The 22,793-nt window shown below is 43.5% G+C and overlaps 1 protein-coding gene and 1 long non-coding RNA gene across 10 annotated transcripts in view; one reads left to right on the top strand and one right to left on the bottom strand.

The window, feature by feature from the left end:
- Positions 1-5,782, bottom strand: part of LOC143930783 (uncharacterized) — a 93,663-nt gene extending 87,881 nt beyond the window's left edge. The window contains exon 1 of the long non-coding RNA XR_013262828.1: positions 5,643-5,782. This is a non-coding gene — a long non-coding RNA (uncharacterized LOC143930783). The remainder of the gene's footprint in view (positions 1-5,642) is intronic.
- TACC2 (transforming acidic coiled-coil containing protein 2) overlaps positions 1-22,793 on the top strand; it is a 295,989-nt gene that overhangs the window by 135,037 nt on the left and 138,159 nt on the right. For 6 of the 9 annotated variants that reach the window (XM_077455366.1, XM_077455363.1, XM_077455361.1 and 3 more), the window contains exons 6-7: positions 838-6,513; positions 6,599-6,637. In XM_077455366.1, the coding sequence (XP_077311492.1) occupies positions 838-6,513; positions 6,599-6,637 (5,715 nt within the window). The remainder of the gene's footprint in view (positions 1-837; positions 6,514-6,598; positions 6,638-22,793) is intronic. The other 3 variants (XM_077455365.1, XM_077455369.1, XM_077455362.1) reach the window with 2 other exon arrangements.

The following is a 22,793-nucleotide window of genomic DNA, read 5'->3' as shown; positions in this document are numbered from 1 at the left end:
AAATAAAGCTCTATTTATGCGAACAAAATGATAACCATTTCATTTGGGTACAGTGTAGCATGACCGCGCAATTGTTATTGAAAGCGCTAGAGCGCTGAAAGCTGAAAATTGGGCTGGAAAGGAAGGGGGTGAAAGTGCCCTGTATTGTAGTGGTTAAAATCATCCTTCTGTTCTGAACATTAACCTGGCAGACTCTATTGGGGAGATTTACTAAAACTGGTGCACACAGAATCTGGTGCAGCTGTGCACAGTAACCAATCAGTTTCTAGGTTTTATTATCAAAGCTTAATTGAAGAAGCTGAAGTTAGAAGCCGATTGGTTACTATGCACAGCTGCACCAAATTCTGTGTGCACCAGTTTTAGTAAATCTCCCCATATCTGCCATGCTAGTATATTTGTTATAGATACAATTCTAGGTAGACAGCTGTAAAAAGGATCCCTTCCCTTCTACTGTATAGAAAATGCTAATATAAATTTCCACACTTTGGTTACACTGAAAAACTCCATCAATAACAAGTAACTGGACAGATAGGTGCTGTGAAATAGTATATAAAGTCATTATTTTTGCATAGTTCAGAGACTGACAAAAGATTTAGTTGGTTTCCACATATTACAGCACATTTTGGACAGCTACTTTTTTACTTATTGTTCTTACCTGCCTTTGCCCTCTTCAGCATGTGGTGCATGGTTCTGTGGTTTCTTAATCCTTTACTTGGCTGTAGCTTTTGCTTTTTACTGCTTATGTTGGCTATCTTTTGCTTGCCATCCTGTGTTGCACATCTACAGCTCTTAGTGAATTGTACCAATCTCCTTACTGACTGCAACATCCATCTCCAGGGAGGAGACTAGCGAAGAAGACTACTTTGGTGAACCAGAAGACATAGGACTGATTGGGATACTCAGAGAATGGGGGCAGCAAGTGAAGCCAGAAAAAATTGTTAGAGAAAAAGAAGAAGACAGGAAGGATACAGTATGGATGCCGTATACTGAGCCATCTCCCGAAAAAACAGTTTCTCTGATTGGCGATTCCCATGGTGTACAAGCACAAGAGAAAAATGCAGAATGTTCAGATTTAGCTGGTATTGAACATATAACAGCATCCATTGCAGACACTTCGATTACTCCATTTAATGCAAATAATACTCTAGATTATGGCAGTTGGAATCTAGGGGAACCCAATATTCAACTTGTAACTGGAACTCCACAGCAGATTCCAGCACCTTCACAGATCTTCTCTAGGAATGAAGAACCAGTGCCGCCAGACACAATACAAAAGCAAAAGAACCTCAATATACTATCTAAACAAGAAAAAGGAGAATCCAGAGATAATGTTACTGCTCAGACAGAACAGAAACAGTTGTGCAGTTTTTATGACGCCGAGAATCTAAATACAGATGGTGTGAATATACAGACAGGTAGTCAGGGCAACCTTATCCCGCCTTTAACAACCATTGGAAATTCAGACAGCAATAAAGAAAAACTTGGCACTGCATGTAAACCCGAACCAGATAGCTTGGTCTATAGTGGAGTCATCCCTATAGTTCAGGCGTTTGACCCAAGTCCAATAGTGTTAGAGAAAAGTTCAACTGACAGTAATCCTATTACATCATTGGTTAATCAACAGCATCGGACTGCAGGGGTAGAAGGACTATTGGCACAGATGGGTAAAATTACATCTGATCACAGTTTTCCTGGCATACAATCAGAAGATTTTGATAGTGACGCTAAGAAGTCTCCTAATGACCTGAACAATAAGGCTGATCAAACGGAGAAGAATTTATCTGAGAACATTCAATCTGAGATCAAAACTGACCCGAAAGAAATTCCCAGAATAGATGGTGTGGATTTTAGCAGAGAAAATTTAAAAGACGGTGGAGCAGATATAGAATTAAAGGTAGATGAATTAAAAGTCATTGTTGAAAATACAAATCCTTCTGATTTGTTGAGCCCAACGAGTGGCCAGTTTCCAATAGGGCATGAAGGATCCAAATCTCCCCATGCAGTTAATGGTACCACAGCTACGTTATGTAATATAAACAATGATCCAGGCCTCCAGATTGGTATTGTACCTCCCACTGACTTGGCCAGTGACAAACACAGTATAATCCTAAATGACCACGGTGGCTTTAAGAAAAGTCAGCCTTGTCAGGAAACAGCTGTTGAAATTTTGTCTGCACCTGCCGATAAGATCGTCCCCTTAGAAAATGTAGATATTTTGCAGAAACCTCTTACAGGTGACCAAGATAAAGTAATGAATCGAGCATATGATACATTACAAATGACAAAGGACAATAAGCCACAGAGCTGTATAAACAACTTACTTTTGGAAGATGTGCCAACTTTTTCTCTCAATACATTGGCATTACATCTGGCAGAGCCATGCCCTGACTTACAAAATGACATTACAAAAAAATCACAATATGGCCGCTACAAAGCGCTCAGAGATCAGTCATCCAGTGAGAACCGAGTAACTCCAATTCAGAATGTGAAGCTAGTTGATCAAAACGAAGTTGAGTTTCAACTTTCGAGCCTCAGTAGCACAGCCAAGGAACACATTCCAGGAGAAGATGGTTTTATTTGGAATGTTGAGAATTATATGCAGAGTAATGGCAATGAAAAGCTGGAAAGTGACAGTGTAAGCTCAGCCACCTATCTTAGAAAAGCTGCAGAGACTGATATAGAAACCACTAATTTATCAGTTTCTGTGTGTCCTGATGATATGGGATACTCCCCATCCACCCAGGCTTCGCAAGATGTACCAGCACAGCCTTTAAATACACTTGAAATATTTTCTAAAGAAGAGGTCTGCCTTCTTCCTCCGAGCCTTTATCCACCATTCTTTAAAACTGGGTCTGCTATGGACTGTAAGTATATGGTAAGTTCTGAAGGGGAACAGACAAACTCACTGAATGAAAGCAGCAAAATTCTATCTATTGAAACCATGACAGAGGTTAGCCCAGACCAAAGTGGGCTTGACATGTTTGTAAACCCTGCACATCAAAGACAAAGCTATGATATTGATTGTGAACTACAATCACTTTTCCTGACTGATTTGGACAAACATAACCTCAAGTCAGATTACAACTTGAGAGATTCGTCCAAAGTTCAGGTACTAGAGAACGCCTCTGCATTTACAAAGGAAGACATTAAGGGAGTCAATGACAAGCCAAACCTGGAGAGCAGGTCTACAAAAAGCGAGGACGTTCCCTTGCTTATATTAAATCAACAAGAAGCGTCTTCAAAGGACACACCCTGCCTGATCTCTGACATACTGCCCTGTCTTGATGTTACCGGATCACTATCAGAGGACAAAGTGCTTACTTCCAGAACACCAGACATTGCAATAGCATGTATTTCAGCCTCTCCAGTCATAAATGATGAAATGGACAAGACTCTTTTTACCGCTGGTGACAAAGATGTTGCAGAACTGCGGGGCAGTAAAGCTCTGCTGGCTACTGAGTCAAATGTCTTTGACTATGTGAAAGAGGAAAATCAGTTACCAGGATCAAAGACTGAAGGTCAGCCAATGGAAAATGTAGAGCTATCTGCAGGTACGAATAAAGCGGATAATGGGATTCCTAAAGCTCATTTCGGAATACCAGCAGATACTGGGATTCCTACAGCCCATTTCGGAATACCAGCAAATGCATTCAACCAGCTTCAAATGCCAGCTGACACAGACATCCCTATGAAAATGTCATCAAGTAACAATAACATCCTTGTGGGTGATGCTAATGTAGTAACAGCAAGTGTTCCTTATCAGGATGCCTGTGAAAAGACAGATGAAGAAACACCTGCTCCTGGTATAGCCATGGAATCTGAAGCCATCCAAATCCTTACGTTGGAAGCACAAGGCAAGAGCTTCCAGTCACAACAAGAAATCCCAAGTGTTCCTCTTCCTCCAAGTGATAATAGACAGAATGAACCTACTGACATTTGTCAAGCGGGTTCAACAAAGGTATGTGCTGAAGTTAAAAAAGACTCTGTAAAACCAAGCAATGATTATATCCACATGGACAATTCTACTGAAGAATTACCAAGTCACTTATATCAGGATGGGGTTGACAAGACAGTTACACCTCTTCCTGGTTTAGCCTCAGAATCTAAAGTCATGCTACTTCCAACAGTGGATGCATCAGACAAGGACTTCCAGGCAAAACAGGAAATGTCACCTGTTCTTCTTGCTCCGAGTGATAATGGAGAGAATACAACTCCAGACATTCATCCAGAGGATCCAACAAAGGTATGTGCTGAAAATAAGAAGGAGTCTGTAAAGTCAAACAATGATGGCATTCATATGCACATCAGTAATGATCCTTTATATCAGGATGGCTATGATAAATCAGGTGAAGAAACACTTATTAGTGGTTTAGCCTTAGAATCTGAAATCGCACAGACTACAACATTAATAACACCAGAGAAGAACAACAAATCACAACAGGTATTGCAACCTGTTCTTCCTGCTATTGACAATGTACAAACTGTAACTCCTATAACATCGATATTTCCAGAGAGTAAGACAAACGTATATGCTGAAAATCAGATAGAGTTTATAAAACATAATGCCATAGATAACTCTTCTAGTAAAGATGTAGTGGTACAAAATCTCCAAATGGCAAAAAATGACCAGTTACCAGAATTGTCTATAGGCGGTACTGTCTCCTTTGACATTGAATCCATAATTGACGATCCACAAATGCCAGCACAAAACAATAATACATTTAAGCTTGCACCACTTCTTGGTGACATTGAGCAAGGTTCCAGTGAAGAAACAGTGGGAAAGTTTAACTACATTGATCAGGCCATGGATATTTTGAGCGATAAAAGAAGTTCAGTAGGGGAGAATCAGCAAAATCTAGAAGTTCTAAAGTCTTTGGTTGGAGACCAGCCCTCCGGTTTATTTCCTGTGCTCACAGCCATGTCTACAGAAGGATTACAGCCTGCAAAGAAAGAATTGGATAAACCAATGGAGAGCCCGGTAAATACTACTGTATATCCTCCAGATGAAATGAATATGAACCTGGAAAGTTCTAAAACAGCATATCCTTTAGATTATAATGACCAGAAAGCTGGTTCCCAGACTTCTAAGATAGAGGACAGAATTGCAGAAGTGTGTGAAGATAAGTCCCAATACGCAGAACCTGTGAAGTCAAAGAGTGAACTTTCAGAAAACTCCCATGCACATGGTGTTGAAGCAGAGGAAGCACTTAATAGTCAGCATCACACTACTCTTGAGGAAAAACACCCTCAAGAAACGCATCCTGAGATGAGATTTGAAGGTGTGCTTCATATCAGGCCTGACGAAGAGGGAGCAATCATCAGCTCAGCAAAGGAGCATACAAGCATTCATACAGATGATGTAGACAAGTTCACTGCTAACAAAGGTAAAGGTGGAACTGCATTAGAAGATACTTTATCTGTCATGAATGACTTGTCTTCTCAAGTAAACTGTAGATTGGATGTAGAGCCCAACAATCAGTTTCTTAGCATGCAATACTCGGCACCTGTTACTCTACAGCAAACAGTCTACGATGAAGAGTTGGGATTCTCTTTAGGGAAACCAACCAAACAAGACTTAGACGTGGAAAATTCTCATTCTGAACAAGACAAAACATGTGAAAGTACAACAGCATTAACTTTACCTTCTGATGTCCAATGTCAAGAAGACATAACCCCAGAAGCTCCATGTCCTCTTCCCGAGAAGAAAGATGAAACCTTTGTGGATTCAACAGTTAGTCTTCAAATCAGTGATGCCTTTGTTTCTGATGATCAAAAACAAGAACTTCATGAAAAAGACTTTAAAAGCACTGATGCTGTAGCAGAAGGCTCTCAATCATCTATAACGGGAGTAGAGGATGTTCTTGACATTAAAGAGACAGCAAAAAAGTCTGATGACTTAGACTTGATACAAAGAGAGATGGAAATTCTATCTGACTTGCCATGCTCTGCTGTCAAGGAGACAGAAATCCTATCTGATGAGCCACTTTTAACTGAAAATAAGACAAATTATGCATCTCAGCAGATAAGCCCTCCTTCTGATGACTCAACAACTTCAGCTTTGGCTGTGACTCCCATGGAGGTGATTAGCATGCAAGAAAAATATATTGCACACGAAACGTGTGGCTCCTCAGTTGCAGATACAAAATCCATACAGACTAAACCTGAATCTAAGGAATTGTTAACATATAGCATAGATACATCTATTGAAAACCAGCAGGATTCTTCCATGGTACCTGTTCCACTAGCAGCTCCTGATACAGATATATCAAGAAGTGAACTTTCTTCTACCAGTTCTTCCCAAGAGACACCACCAGCTGAGCCAGTACCTTCCTTGCCAGCAATTAGAAGCCCAACTTTTCCACCTACTGACTCTTTGAGCTTTACTCAGAAGCTACGCAGTGTTCTCCACTCTGAGAGGCCGTTCCCCAAAAAGACGATGACACCAACATCTTCTGAGCCATTGGTTCTTCCCTCAAGTCCCAGGTTGCGCAAAGAAGGTGCAGTCAATGAAAGGTACTGTTTTGTTTTCTATTTATATAAATAATAAAATAAAGTGTCTTCACTGGGCTTAGCAACCGGTCACGTAATTTCTTTCTAGTAGCTGCACCAGAAGAATAAGAGCTGCATACTTTGTAAGGTAAGAACAGTGATGATGTGCATAGTATCCCATAGCAATGTGCTGTTTAGTTGAAAAAAAAGACACGTTTTGATTGGTTGACATGGGTTTTTGCATTTAGCATTGCTGTTTGCAGGGCTTAACTTAAAGTAGAACTATGGATACAACTTTTTTTTTCATTTTGGATGGAGCAAGGGAGAGTTATAATCTGTCAGACTTTTTTTCCGCCATCTGTGTTCCATTTCAGAGATTTCCCTTTACTTCCTATTTCGTAACCAAACAGGAAGTTAGAGGAAATCCCTTGGAGATCTCCAGGTCACCAGAACTAGTGTCTCCATTTGAAAATTCCTTGGAGATCCCCAGGTCACCAGAACTAGTGTCTCCATTGGAAAATTCCCTGGAGATCCCCAGGTCACCAGAAGTAGTGTCTCCATTTGAAAATTCCTTGGAGATCCCCAAGTCACCAGAACTAGTGTCTCCATTGGAAAATTCCTTGGCGATCCCCAGGTCACCAGAACTAGTGTCTCCATTGGAAAATTCCTTGGAGATCCCCAGGTCACCAGAACTAGTGTCTCCATTTGAAAATTCCTTGGCGATCCCCAGGTCACCAGAACTAGTGCCTCCATTGGAAAATTCCTTGGCGATCCCCAGGTCACCAGAAGTAGTGTCTCCATTTGAAAATTCCTTGGAGATCCCCAAGTCACCAGAACTAGTGTCTCCATTGGAAAATTCCTTGGCGATCCCCAGGTCACCAGAACTAGTGTCTCCATTGGAAAATTCCTTGGAGATCCCCAGGACACCAGAACTAGTGTCTCCATTGGAAAATTCCTTGGAGATCCCCAGGTCACCAAAGCTAGTGTCTCCATTGGAAAAGTTACCCTTTATCACTTTTCTGGGGACAATCCAAAATTTGGGATTTTCTTTTACTTTCACTTTCAATGATTAACGGGGGGCACAGACAGCAATAAAAACTGACAGGTGTTCTAATCCCTCTATCTATCCAAAACTAAAAAAAAGGTTTGCCTTCAGTTATACTTTAAAGCGGAGGTCCACCCTAAAGTGGACCTTCCGCTCATTGGAACCCTACCCCCTCCGGCGCCACAATTGGCACCTTTCAGGGGGGAGGGGGTGCAGGTACCTGTACAGTACAGGTATCTGCACCCACTTCCGGCGTAGATTCTGCAGAAGGTACGCTCCTTTCGGCAGAATCTACGCCCCTTTCCGAAGGTCCCCCGCTGCCTGCTGGGAAACACACGGATCCCAGCGACAGCGGGGACCATCCTTATTGCGCAGCGCGACTCGCGAATGCGCAGTAGGGAACCGGGAAATGAAGCCGAAAGGCTCCACTTCCTGATTCCCATACCCAAGATGGCGGCGGCAGCACCCGAGAGACGATCGAGAGATCGGCTTCGGGTGCCGACATCGCGGGCGCGCTGGGCGGGTAAGTGTCATTATTTTAAAAGTCAGCAGCTGCAGTATTTGTAGTTGCTGGCTTTTAAAAAAAAAAAAACGGCGGACTCCCGCTTTAATAATCCTGCTAGTATCGAATTGGTTACTATGAGCAGAAAAGACACTCAGATGTAGATGGCAATTGATGTTTTGTAAATTTTTTAGTTTTAAAAGGATTATAAGTGTTTCCAGTAAGAAGAATATACAGATAGCGAGCAGACTGTTTCATATTACTGGTAACAATTGGGTATTGCATATTTGATGTTATTAAAGCAGACCTTGACCCATGAATGTGACTTCCTCCCCTCTTCTCCTCTGTTCCTCTCCTCGGTTATATGACATCCACTGGTGCCAATTGTCAGAATACAATAGCCACTGCGGGAGTTTTGCCAATCCCTACTGTATGACCAGCTTTAGAACTTCTGCCATCTGCAACAGCAACACATACACAGATAAAATACTTTTAAATAGAGTAGAGGGATTTTAGAGTCCCCATCAGCACTTTATTGCTGCCTGTGTCCCTGTTGCAGATTTTCCTCACTAGCTGTCTGCTGAAACTGTTGTCTTCATGATAGAGCGAGTGAGTAGAGCAAGCCATACATTATGCAATTTTCTTTCCTTCCACCATCCTTCCATCCACATTCAGGCTCCATGCACACTGGAGCTCATAAACGACAGTTTTTTTGAGTTTGGGCGTTTTTTTTTCTTTCTTTTTAACCGCCCATAAACTCCCCTCTATGTTATCCTATGTGTCCATGCACACATGGAATTTTTTGACCTTTTATCAGCAGTGGAGTTTATGGGTTGTTTTCTGAACGCCACAAAATCCCATTCAGTCTTGGTTTTCTGGCAACAAAAAACGCCAAACGCTGATAAACTTTAATAAACACTGAAAAAAAAGGCTCACCAGCGTTTTCTAACCTTTTTGATCCATTAAAAAAAAAAAAGGCTAAAATACGCTAACGTGGAAAAACGCTATTGCAAAGACGTTAAAAAACGTTGAAAGACTCACTGCAAAGCTACTGGCGTTTTTATAACGTTATTTTAACGTCCAATGTGCATGGAGCCTCAGTGTTGATGGTGGAATCCCTTCCACAGCACTATTGTGTTCTTCCAGTGGGGAGCACAGGGAGCCTTCCCTGCTGGCAGAACGCAATGATTAATCTCGCCAGATTTTAGCCAACAGCACTAGTCATTTGAGAAAAACCCGAAAGGCTGGCTGTACACAAGTTGATCGCTGGATCGCCTTGTGTACAACCAGGGTGCCCATACATGGATCAAGATTTGTCCGGTCCCAAACTGGCCAAATTTCGATCACTATAAGGCGCTATAACCTGATAATAGTGATCATAGCGTTCTACTGGCAGGAAAGGCTTTCCACCAGCAGAATACAGTAGCGCCCATCAATACTGACTGTGTTTGATGGTGAAATGTAGCAATTTTCTTTCTTTGCCTGCTTAAAGTGGTGTTGCCACCAAAAAATAAAAAAGTGTTTAAAATTCTTAAAAAAAAAAAAATAAATGGAAAAAAACTTTTACTCACTTCTAAATGCCTGTTGCTAGGGGGTCCCTCGTAGTCTGCCTTCTTCTTTGCCCGGGCTGGTGACATCACTTCCCCTCGCGCCGCACAGTCATCTGGGACCTGTCACATGTCCCAGATGACTGTGCAGTGTATCACGGCACCCTGCGCCGCTCGCGCGTGCGCAGTGGGTGCCCGGCTGTGAAGCCACAGCTGGGTGCCTGCAGTACGGATGATGGCGCCGCGAGCAGAGCGGGGAACGAGGGGGGGGGGCTTCGTTCCCCCGCATCGCTGGACCCTGGGACAGGTAAGTGTCCGATTATTAAAAGTCAGCAGCTGCAGTATTTGTAGCTGCTGACTTTAAATTTTTTTTTTTTAGGGGCACCCCACTTTAAGGTGTTTTTTACATGGGTCCTGGGAACGTGCCACAATCATAACTGCAATGTGGTATTTTACAAAATATATAATTATATATATATATATATATATATATATATATATATATATATATATATATATATATTATACAAAATCCCTGAGATAAAAAAAAAGGCATTCAGGAGGCAATGCTGGGCAACCATTGCTCTACTGTCCTCTGAAAAGAGATCCACCGCAGATTGCTTTTCAGAGGACAGTAGACACAGCCACCCTTTTAAAAGAGCCCTAATAAATCCATGGATAGAAGTAAAAACCAGTCAAGGGCTCTAATCCTTCCCAACTCCATCCAAAACAAAAAAGAATAATTTTGACTGAACACACACTTTAAAATATGTTTGCTTGAATATGCGACTATCTAGCAAACAAACAAGTGGGCACTTTAGCTTCTGTGTTCATCATTTCTTTTTAATCAACACAAACATGTCATCACTACTGACAGAAACAGTATGAAAGTGCCAAACCGCTTATTTCCATCATTACATTGCTGCTTGCTGGGATCCTATATGGATTATGTTTATGTGTTTGTTATGTTGATGTATTAATTGCAGAACTTCCTGTTTCTTCCTATATTTCAAAAACATTCTGTGTCTACCTTTTGCCTTTAATTTAAAAAAACAAAACAAAAAAAAATAGATATAGATAGATAGATAGATACATAGATAGATAGATAGATAGATCTATATGTGTGTATATATATATATACACACACACACACACACACGCTATATTACTATACTGCCTTTATTACTACACACATGAACTTTAATGGTATCCCAGTCTTAGTCTGTAGGGTTCAATATTGAGTTTCAGGTTTAGGAATGTGTCTATAGGAATGTTTGACCATTCTTCCAGAAGCACATTTGTGAGGTTAGGAACTGATGTTGGAGGAGAAGGCCTGGCTGGCAGTCTGCGCTCGAATTCATCCCAAAGGTGTTCTATTGGATTGAGGTCAGGACTCTGTGCAGGCAAATCAAGTTCCTCCACCCCAAACTCATTCATCTATGTCTTTATGGACCTTGCTTTGTGCACTGGTGCACAGTCATGTTGGAACAGGAAGGGGGCCATCCCCAAACTGTCCCCACAAAGTTGGGAGTATGAAATTGTCCAAAATGTCTTGGCATGCTGACACATTATGCGTTCCCTTCACTGGAACCTAAGGGGCCAAGCGCAACCCCCGAAAAACAACCCCACACCATAATCCTCCCTCCACCAAATGATTTGGACCAGTGCACAAAGCAAGGTCCATAAAGACATGGATGAGTGAGTTTGGGGTAAAGGAACTTGACTGGCCTGCACATAATCCTGACTTCAACCTGATAGAATACCTTTGGGATGAATTAGAGCTGAGACTGCGAGCCAGGCCTTCTCGTCCAACATCAGTGTCTGACCTCACAAATGCACTTCTGGAACAATGGTCAAGCATTCCCATAGACACACTCCTAAACCTTGTAGACAGCCTTCCCAGAAGAGTTGAAGCTGTTATAGCTGCAAACGGTGGGCCAACTCAATATTGAACCCTACGGACTAAGACTGGAATGGCATTAAAGTTCATGTGTGTGTAAAGGTAGGTGTCCCAATACTTTTGGTAATATAGTGTATATATATATATATATATATATATATGTAATTTCGCTGAGTAATCTGTACCTTTTGCAATCTGGCTTATGTTCTAAAGCTTTGCAGTCTGATCTGTCACTTCTGCATATCATAATCCATGAGTGAAGCTGTGCGAATATTTAAGGGGCTTGTCACAGGCTTAGAAGGTTTTTTAAACCTGGGATACAATTCCACATCGAGCCTCATTATAATTCCACGAATGGAGGAGCAGGAAATAAATATCCTTTGTCTTAGTTTGTCATGCAGAATTGTGCTGCATTTTGCTGAAGTGCACCCACAGGAAAATACATTTAAAATGTATAAAAAATCCCATTATATATCCATCGATTGTACAATCAAATTGTAACGTGTATGTTCAGCTCCACTGTAGCCTTTCTCCTTCCTTTGTGTACAGTGTGCTTTGCTGGAAGCAGAATGACTGACAATTATCACAACTATGTGAGACATGAGGTTCATCCAGCAATCTCCTTTATTATATTTATGTAACCTCTTTATGAAGGATCTTTTACACTCACAGAACACACATCAATCGATATCTCGGAGTAATAGCCTCTGGTGGAGTGTAAATCATTAACTTATATCAGTAGCTCCAGGCTGTAGATAAATATCTTGTCTGACTAGTTGAGATGTTGAAGGAAGGGTTGTCGTTACAGTTTTGTGTCTCCGCCCGCATCGTACACACAATGAGATTATCGGACGAATGATCGTCCGTTTTATTTTTCCATGCTAATCTCAGATGGAATCTGATGAGTTTACTAAAATCATGAAAATTCTCGTACGACAGACAAAAAAATTCAGGAGTGATGTCACGTGTTGTAATGCATGGGTATTGCATTTTCAAACAGCAGCTGTACTGATTAAACAAAAATCATACGAGCTGACATCGTACGAACATTTTTCATGCATGTCCGATCAAATAACATCGGATGAACTGTCCCGTTCGGCTCTCGAAAGCTTTGTACTAATGATCAGATTACCATACGATCGCTCCGAAATCTTTTTTTTTTTTTTTGTACAATTTTCTGATTGTATGTATGGGGTTTAACCACTTCCTGTCCACGCTATAGCTGAAAGACGGCTACAGCGTGGATCTATTTTGCCGGGAGGGCATCCATAGACGTCCTCCCATGCTCGAGTGGCCTACTGGGCACGTGCAGAATGCTCTGTGATCAGCGAGTCTATGAGACTTAGCTGATCACAGATCGGAGTAAGGGGTCGATCCGACCCCTTACTACCTTGTTTCCCCGAAAATAAGACCTAGCGTGATTGTCCTACCCCCCAAATAAGCCCTAGTTAAAGTCCTTGTAGGTCTTATTTTCAGGGTAGGGCTTATTTTTGGGGAAACAGGGTAGGGCTTATTTGGGGGTAGGGCTTATATTGCAGCCATCACCAACAATCACGCTAGGTCTTATTTTCGGGGAAACAGGGTATGTGATCAGCTGTCAGCCAATGACAGCTGATCATCTGATGTAAACAGAGCCTATAAAAAAAGGCGATCACCGGCGGTTGTGAGAGGAACATCAGTCCCGAAATGTGGAGAGCCTCTGCAGAGGCTTCTCTGGCCACCAGCGCCACCTACCAGTGCCCACAGTACCACCCATCAGCGCCCACAGTGTCACCTATCAATGCCCACAGTGCCACCTATAAATGCCACCAATCAGTGCCTCATCACCAGTGCTGCCTATTAATACCACCTACCAGTGCCCATCAGTGCCACCTACCAGTGCCCATCAGTGCTACCTACCAGTGCCACCCATCAGTGCCATCTTATCAGGTCCCATCAGTGCCTATCAGTGTCGCCTTATCTGTGCCTATCAATTTGTGTGAAAGAAAATGATAAAAATGTAATTTGAGTACAGTGTTGCATGACCGCGCAATTGTGATGATCAAACACATTGGCAACATAAAGGAGGCTCATATTGGGTACAAGCTTACCTAAAGTGGATATAAACCCTAACTGAATGATGCTTAGTTTGCTAAAATACTGTGTCTCATAACCACCATTTTTTTAAAGTTGAATTTCAGAGACACACTTTCCTTTAAATATATTCATCAAAAGCCACAAAGGATATACATCTACTTGTTGTACATCAAATGCCCTTGCAAGCCCAGATATTACCTTGTAAAATTAGCAGTAACATCATCATTGTGCTGCACTTAGCTTGTGCAGAGAGCAGAGCTGTGGGAGGGGTCCAGCAGGCTCCACCCACTAGAAACTGCCTGCAGAAAACTGTAGGAGGGGGGGCGGAGACAAGACCAGTCACCCTACACAAGGAGAGAGAGCAGCAGTGAGCGGTCTTTATGACAGGAAGCTCCTACACAGAGGCAAAGCTTCACACTGGATTACTGCACTGATCTGGAAGAAGTATACAAGGAGCACCAATACTCAAACATAAACACACCTCTTATGTTTAGACAATATTTGCCTTTCTCATAGTTCTGTTTTAAATAAAATACAGTTTTCATCGTTTCATTCATCATTTGTTTCTATCTCAGTGCCTCTGATCTCCTGCAGCCTCTTTGCAGCCACTTGATGCCTTCATGATGCACTCTAGCAGGTGTTGCATGTCATTTTCTCATGGGGGTTTTCCTGATGGTGACAACAGCAGTGAAATGTGTGTGTGCAATGTGCCTGATCCCATGTAGGCTACACCATGAAGGCATGTGACAGGGGGACAATGTGAATGACAAGTGGGACACAGGGATAGGACATCTTTCCTTATAACAGGAAGTGACACAGGATCACCAGATATTATTTTAATGAAAGCTGCAGATTTTTAAAACATTAAAAATTACTTTTGAAATTCTACGAACATGTTAAAGCCTATGTACGATGTTTGAGCTTGGTTTTTACAATTACACTAACTAACCTTCCAAGTTTTCAGAAGATTCACTAATGCCGCATACACACGATCGGACTATCCCGCAGACCAGAGTCCGGCGGACAAGCCGCCCGTCTGTGTGCTAGTCCGCCGGACTTTTGAAATGAACGGACTTGCCCACACACAGAGTAAAGTCCGTTCATTTTGAACATGACTTCAGGTAGACGGGACTAGCGAAGGAAATCAATGTCGCCACCTCCATCGGCGAGATTGACACCTCGCCTGCCCGTCGCCTGCTATGGATTTAAAGGGGAACCCCTACGCTGAAAAAACTGTGTCGGGGTCCCCCCAAAGTCCATACCAGACCCTTATCTGAGCACACAGCCCGGCTGGTCAGGAAAGGGGGTGGGAACGATCGATCCCCCCCCCCCCCCCTTAACCGTACCATGCCACATGCCCTCAACATGGGGGTGTGCTTTGGGGAAGGGGGGCCCTGCGGCCCCCCCACCCCAAAGCACCTTGTCCCCATGTTGATGAGGACAAGGGCCTCTTCCCGACAACCCTGGCTGTTGATTGTCGGGGTCTGTGGGCGGGGGGCTTATTGGAATCCGGCAGCCCCCTTTAATAAGAAGAAGAAGAAGGAGGCAGCGACAGACGACTGGGCCAACGCTAGTTAAAGAGCTGGAAGAAGAAAGCCTCAGGTGGATGGGTAGGGGTACCATGTATCCAATACTCATTCGCATAGGGTGGGGGACGGGGATCCGGGGACCCCCTTATTAAAGGGGGTTCCCAGATTCCGATAGGCCCCCCGCCCGCAGACTTCGACAACCAATGGCCAGGGTTGTCGGGAAGAGACCCTTGTCCTCATCAACATGGGGACAAGGTGCTTTGGGGTGGGGGGGCCGCTGGGCCCCCCCTTGCCCAAAGCACCCCCCCATGTTGAGGGCACGCGGCCTGGTATGGTCTGGGGGGGTGCTCGCTCGTCCCCACCCCCTTTCCTGACCGGCTGGGCTGCATGCTCAGATGAGGGTCTGGTATGGACCTTGGGGGACCCCCACGCCGCTTTTTTGGCGTAGGGGTTCCCCTTTAAATCCATACTAGGCGACGGGGCTCGCGAGGTGTCAATCTCGCCGATCGTCCCATCTACCTGGAGTCACGTTCAAAATGAACGGACTTTACTCCGTGTGTGGGCAAATCCGTTCATTTTAAAAGTCCGGCGGACCTCCGCCAAAAGTCAGGCGGATTGTCCACCGGACCTGGTCTGGACTTTTTTCTGTCGGACAGAGTTTGAGAGCAGGATCTAAAATTTTCCAACAACAAAATCCGATTACATAAATTTCCGATTGTGTGCAGACAATTCTGACGGACAAAATGCCACGCATGCTCAGAATAAACTAAGAGATGAAAGCTATTGGCTACTGGACTGTTTATAGTCCCGACGTACGTGTTTGACGTCACCTCGTTCAGAACGATCACATTTTCTGACAATTTTGTGCGACCATGTGTATGCAAGACAAGTTTCGACCAAAATCTGTCGGGAAAAATCTGACGTATTTTGTGGTCGGAATGTCCAACCGTGTGTACAGGGTCTAAGGCATATCTGTGAGATATGAGTCAAGGAGGCAGGATAAATCCAATTTACCGTTTTATATTCATGATTCCATTGCTGAGTGCAAAGAAGTGAAAATCATCAGTTATGGCACGTTGTATTCTGATGGTTTATCAGCCGCAAGGAAACGACATGAAGTCAGACAGCACAGCTCTGTGCCTGGACCCTGACAGAAGTCTAGAGTAAATTTCACATGACATTGTAACATTGACACCATCAGGCTCAGCAAAAACGTTACTTTGTTCACTTAGTAAATAACTGCCTGCCAGAAAGATCTAGCAGGACTATGCAGTGTAGGTGCACAATATCTGATTAAAGCGGTTCTTCTGTCTTAAAAGGGTTGTAAAGTTAAAAAAAAAAACTCCCCCTCCACCCTCCCGTGGCAACAGTTTTTTTTTAAACATTTTTTCACAGTGCTTCTGGTAGGGGGTGGGGGGTATGTGGCAGTGGATGGTGTCAGTAGTTTTTTGTTTTTACGTATATTTATTTTTTTACAATTTAATTTGTTTTGTTGGTAGGGCGGGGGATTGGTCTGTAGTTTTTATTTTTTTTATTTTTTACAATTACTTTTTTTTTTTTTACTTAGTGTTTTTGGTAGGCTTTGGTAAGATATAAGGGGTCTAACCAGACCCCTGACATCTCCCCTTTGAGACAGAGAAAGAGACTGAGGACACAGATTCCCCAGTCCTTTTTTCAGCATTGAATATGAATGGAGAGTAACACACAGTTTACTATGCTCAGTTTTCCATTTCAGAAAAGGAAGGGGCCGGTAAACGACTGATTTACCGTTCCCTTCCTCCGCTCTCCATCCTGACAGATCCCCACAGCCAGCGGGAGAGGAGGGGAGGGGAGGGAAGCCGGCTATGGGGCATGAGGGGAGGAGAACGGGGAGCCGGAGGACACGGAGGGGGGCGGAGAAGGACATGGAGGAGCGGCCGGAGGAGGACATGGGGAACAGCCAGGGTTTGATTGTTGTGGCGGGAGGGACCTCTGTGAAAACTGATCTCCCTGTATAGCTTTTTATCCGACAGCCGCGGGAGGGAGAGGAGAAGAAGCGGCTGTCGGCTAAAAATCTATACAGGGAGATCGGTGTTTACAGCTGTCCATCCCGCCGCACCGATCAAACCCCGGCTCTGAACCAGGGAACCATCTAGGATCAGCCCTGCAGCCGGGATATTGGGAGGCGCTTGCGGGTGTGTGCACGAGCAACAGCACAAATCGTGCGAGACTTGGGATGTCTGGTCTCCTGCAGACATGTCAGTGTATCGGCTTCCTCGTACCTTGTGCTCGAAGACTAAATGAACTACTACAGCGTTGTGAGTACAAGGCTGCAGAACCTTGTAGTTTTCCATTCACAGAGGACTGTGAATGAGTGACGTGGCAGGGTGGGTGGAGCAGACACCAGTAAAAGATCTGCGGGGGCCAATGCATTCATAACATGTTACATGTTACACCCTGAATATGGGTGTAACATGTTATGAAAGGTGAACTTATCCTTTAAGCTAGCCATATAGTATGCACATTTTGGTTGGTTGTTGATAATGATGGCCCTGTTGTAACTCTTCAGCCTGACATCCTTTCACTGTGTGTGTCCAATCGGATGCAGCTGCTGTTCAGGTATTCTGACAGCACCAGGTGGTGGCTATCAGAATACAATAAACACAGGCCTTCCGTGCTGTATAAAGATGGAGGAATCTGTTAAGCTGGGAATACACTATTAGATTTTCAAACAAAAATTCTCAGTACATTGAATGGCTAGATGAATAACATTCAAAAGCACCTCCAAATTACGTTTGCTTTTAACATTCAATCTTGGAGTGAATGGACTTCATGAAAACCACATTCTCTATTATGCCACGTACACACGATCGGAATTCCGGCCAGAAAAAGACTGATGAGAGCTTTTCATCGGAAAATGCGACCGTGTGTATGCTCCATTGGAATTTAGCTCTCCGAATTCCCACCAGCCAAAAATCTGATAGCATGTTCTCAATTTTCTGTCTGTTTTCATATCTTGTGGGATCGTATGGCAGGCAGGTATCTGCGGACATATCTCCACTGACATCCTCCTGCCCATACAAGTCAATGAGTGTCTCGCTCAGATCCGCCTGAAAAAATGCACGGGCGGATCGGAGTGGGTCTATCGTGTGAAAGGGGCCTATAGTGGCCGTACAGGCTTCGATAAATGATCGATTTATTTCCAATTGTTTTCTACTGATAAGTGTAATAGATATGATCATAACTTATGATTGCATGTTATTGATGGCATCTCTGATTTCTCCTTGTGATCTCATAGACTGATCAATTCAAGTACAATTGTACTCCTGAACAAAGTATGACGCTGACGACTGATGCAAAACAATCAATACAATTTGATTGATTGAACCTGATTGAAATTGAGTCTCAGTTGAACAGAAGGGAAATTATGGCTTTTCAATTGTTTGTGGATATGATCGTTTTGATCAAATTTTTTATATCGGTCTGGCCATACACTATACAAAAATTGTTTGAATTTGCTTTTGGAATAACAAAAACTCAAGTATGGAAGCAAGCGATAGCGCCATCATGTAATGGCCAATTTTAGATCGATAAATTGCTCAATGGACATAAATGTTTTTGGGATTGTAAATGTTCGTGTTTTTTCACCTTAATGCATCCTATGCATTAAGGTGAAAAAACACCTATTAGTGACCGGTGTAGTGTCATATTTTGCTCCCCATCGTAGAAAGCTCCAGAAGTGACATTGTGGCCAGACATTTCGCACTACGCATGTGCGATGCCTTCCAAACACTTGCGCCATGCGACCAGTGTTACCCGCTCTCTCTCTCCTCCTCTCCGTCTAAAGTTTAACGTTACTTCCGTCACATTATCTGACGGTTACACTGAACTACATTGTTGCAAATCCTCTGGAACGCATGGCGCAAGTGTTTGGAACGCATCGCGCATGCGCAGTGCGAAATTTCTGGCATTTCACTTCCGTAGCATTCTACGATGGGGAGCAAAATATGACACTACACTGGCGCCCCCATCCCCCCTGTTCTACTTACCTGAGCCCTAGAACTTGACCTGCGGGGATGCGCTGTCTCTTTGCCCGGGGTTCTCGGCTCTTGATTGGATAGATTAATAGCAGCGCAGTCATTGGTTCCCACTGCTGTCAATTAAATCCAATGATGCAGGCGCCAGAGGAACACCGATTGCTGGACTCGGGAGCGCGCCCGCAAGGTAACCCCCTGAGAGAGCGCTTCTCCTAGTGGGTTATCTGATGCGGCGAGAGCCGCCGAGGGACCCCAGAAGATGAGGTTCGGGGCCACTCTGTTCAAAATGAGCTGCACAGTGGAGGTAAGTATGATATGTTTGTTGTTTCTTTCTTTTTTTTTTTTTTAACGATCGCTTACAATCACTTTAACCTTTTTAATTTATCGTTCGTTGACCACAATTTTTTAAACCTATTTGATCTCTTTTGGCTCTGAAAAATGATTATCTCTTTGTGCCTATTAACTGGACGAAATAAAACCCCAAACATACGGTCCAAATGACCGATTTTCAAATGATTTGTCGGCTAGTGTGTGACCAGCTTTAAAGAGATTGTAGAGAAACTGTACAATGTGATTGTATTGTGTTTGGGAATGGAGCGTTTTGCTGGCAGGGTGTGCTGTGATCACATCACAATCCCTTCCAGTGCCTGTGACACGCTCCCTGTCTTTTCACATGTTGAGTTAGTTAAAGGGTGAGCCCCCCCTCCCCCCCCCATTCCTGATTGGAGGGCCGCCTATTCCTGCCCTTAGGGGTGTGAATGTTTTAGCGGTGCCTGGGCATGCTGATCCAGTGTGTGTGTGACAGATTCTTCTGACCCTGTGCAGGACCTCATGCCTGTCTGGGAGCTTTCACAGTGCCCTTCCCTAAGGAGGGGAGAGAGAGGCAGAGCCCCTCCCAGGCAGCACTTCATTCCATTCCCTGGCCTTTTGTTGTGTCTCAACTTTCACTAAGGAGAGGCAAAGTTTCCTTCCATTCTGTGCCATTGACAGAAGCCGGCATGGCGTCCTCCGGGCATTTCCTCCGCTGCCCGTTGTTTGGGAAGTAGAACCACAACAGGCACACCTTGGATGGTCGCCGGTGAGTGAGGAGTCACGAGAACGGTGAGCCTTTTAAATCCTTCATTCTAGATCTGTACATGGTCTGCCACTTAACTGTCAGTGTGTGGATAGACTGTATATACACACATTGGTGATGATTGAGGATCATCTCAGGAGGCTGAGTGTATGGAATATTCGAGGATATATAAGGCTGAACGAAGATTTGGCACTGCGAAGTGCGATGAGGATTTTAGGGTTAAATTGTGTTCTATTGGAATATCTCAGCAGGATGCACATGGGGGGCTTTCTTCTCCTTCCAACATTTGGGAAGATGTCTGTGGGCAGCGCGCTCCTCCAACGTCCGGAAACACTTGTATCGCTCGATTTAATGCCCGCATGACCTAGTCGGTGCAACCAATTGTATTACATTGCTTCCTTTTCTACATGTGTCATTTCATCGTGATCATTACCGATACAACGTGGGAGAAGTTAGCCCTGATCTGAAGTGCGGATCCTTTACACCAGGGGTCTCCAAACTTTCTAAGAAAGGGGCAGTTTACTGTTCTTTAGGCTTTGGGGGGGGGGGGGGGGGGGCAGACTGTGGTCAGTGGGAGTAGAAAATGCCCTGGCATCAGCGCCCCATCATTGTATTATTATTTTTTTTGCAATAGATTTTTATTAAAGTTGAACCAATTTCTTATTATACAAATTATATATCGATGTAGACTGTGGCTGGTGGGAGTAGAAAATGCCCTGGCATCAGTGCCCCATCATTATTTTTATTTTTGTTTGCAATATATTTTTATTCAAGTTGAACAAATTTCTTAGGACACAAATAATATACCGATATAGACTGTGGCCAGTGGGAGTAGAAAATGCCCTGGCATCAGTGCCCCATCATTGTATTTTATTTATTTTTTTGCAATAGATTTTTATTAAAGTTGAACCAATTTCTTAGGATAAAAATTATATACCGATATAGACTGTGGCCGGTGGGAGTAGAAAATGCCCTGGCATCAGTGCCCCATCATTATTATTTTTTGCAATATATTTTTATTCAAGTTGAACAAATTTCTTAGGATACAAATAATATACCAATATAGACTGTGGCAAGTGGGAGTAGAAAATGCCCTGGCATCAGCGCCCCATCATTGTTTATATATTTTTATTTTTTTTGCAATAGATTTTTATTCAAGTTGAACAAATTTCTTAGGATACAAGTGGCCAGTGGGAGTAGAAAATGCCCTGGCATCAGTGCTGTTTGTTTTTTGTTTGCAATAGATTTTTATTCAAGTTGAACAAATTTCTTAGGATACAAATAATATACTGATATAGACTGTGGCTGGTGGGAGTAGAAAATGCCCTGGCATCAGTGCCCCATCATTATATATTTTTTTTGCAATAGATTTTTATTCAAGTTGAACAAATTTCTTAGGATACAAATAATATACCGATATAGACTGTGGCCAGTGGGAGTAGAAAATGCCCTGGCATCAGCGCCCCATCATTGTTTGTTTTTTGTTTGCAATATATTTTTATTCAAGTTGAACAAGTTTGTTAGGATACAAATGATATACCGATATAGAAAGATCCATGCACCCACGAGGGTAACCAAGCATCAGGTCATTATGACTATTATACAAAAAATCAATTGTAAAAGGTAAATCCAATTAAATTAGGCTATTGCCTGCCTGGGCATATATGGAATAGTCATAATTACTCTGTGGTATAGACTATTATATTTCTCCGAAACTCATCCTTGTAACTTGTGATCAAACTGTAGCGCCTATAGCTTAACCAGAGATAGGCACACTTATCACCAAGTTGACCTGGTATACTTCAAGGAGTTTACGTAGCTCCCACATTGGCATCGAAAAATTAAGGGCTCCAAGACTCTTCATTTGAATCCATAAGGTAAATATCATTGAACATAAAAAGGAAGAGAAGAAAACTCATCATTGGTTTTAATGGGAGGAACAGTGCCCCATTGGTGGTGTCAATAGGGGGAATGGCGCCCTATTATTGGTGTCATTTGGTGGTACAGTGCCCCATGGGCCAAATAAAGGCAAGCAAAGGGCCATATCCAGCCCCCTGGGCCACAGATTGGGGACTTTAGGGGGCCGGACTGTGGCCATTGGGAGTAGAAATTGTCCTGGTGTCAGTGAACGTTAACAATGCATCTTTGGTATGGGGGGGGGGGATAAAGCCCCATCATTGGGGTCGGTGTGGGGAATGGTGCCCCATCATTGGTGTCAATGAGAGGAATGGTGCTGCATCGTTGTTGTCAATGGGAGGAATGGTGACGCATTGTTGCTGTCAATGGGAGGAATGGTGCCCCATCGTTGGCGTCAATGGGAGGAATGGTGCCCCATCGTTGGTGTCAATGGGAGGAATGGTGCCCCATAATTGGCGTCAATGGGAGGAACGGTGCCCCATAATCGGCGTCAATGGGAGGAACGGTGCCCTATAATTGGCATCAATGAGAGGAACGGTGCACAATAATTGGCGTCAGTGGGAGGAACAGTGCCCCATTGTTGGTGTCAGTAGTAGGAATTATGCCCCATTCTCGGCATCAGTGGGAGGAAGAGTGTCTTTTATCAGTGGAAAGAAAAGTGCCCCAAGGGCCAGGTGAAAGCAAGCAAAGGGCCACA

This window comes from Lithobates pipiens, unplaced genomic scaffold, assembly GCF_037356315.1.
Source record: "Lithobates pipiens isolate NorthernLeopardFrog02 unplaced genomic scaffold, aLitPip1_a1.2 Scaffold_25, whole genome shotgun sequence".
Taxonomy (NCBI): Eukaryota; Metazoa; Chordata; class Amphibia; order Anura; family Ranidae; genus Lithobates; species Lithobates pipiens.
The sequence above is the reverse complement of the archived record's forward strand: the minus strand, read 5'-3'. Positions and strand labels throughout refer to the sequence as shown.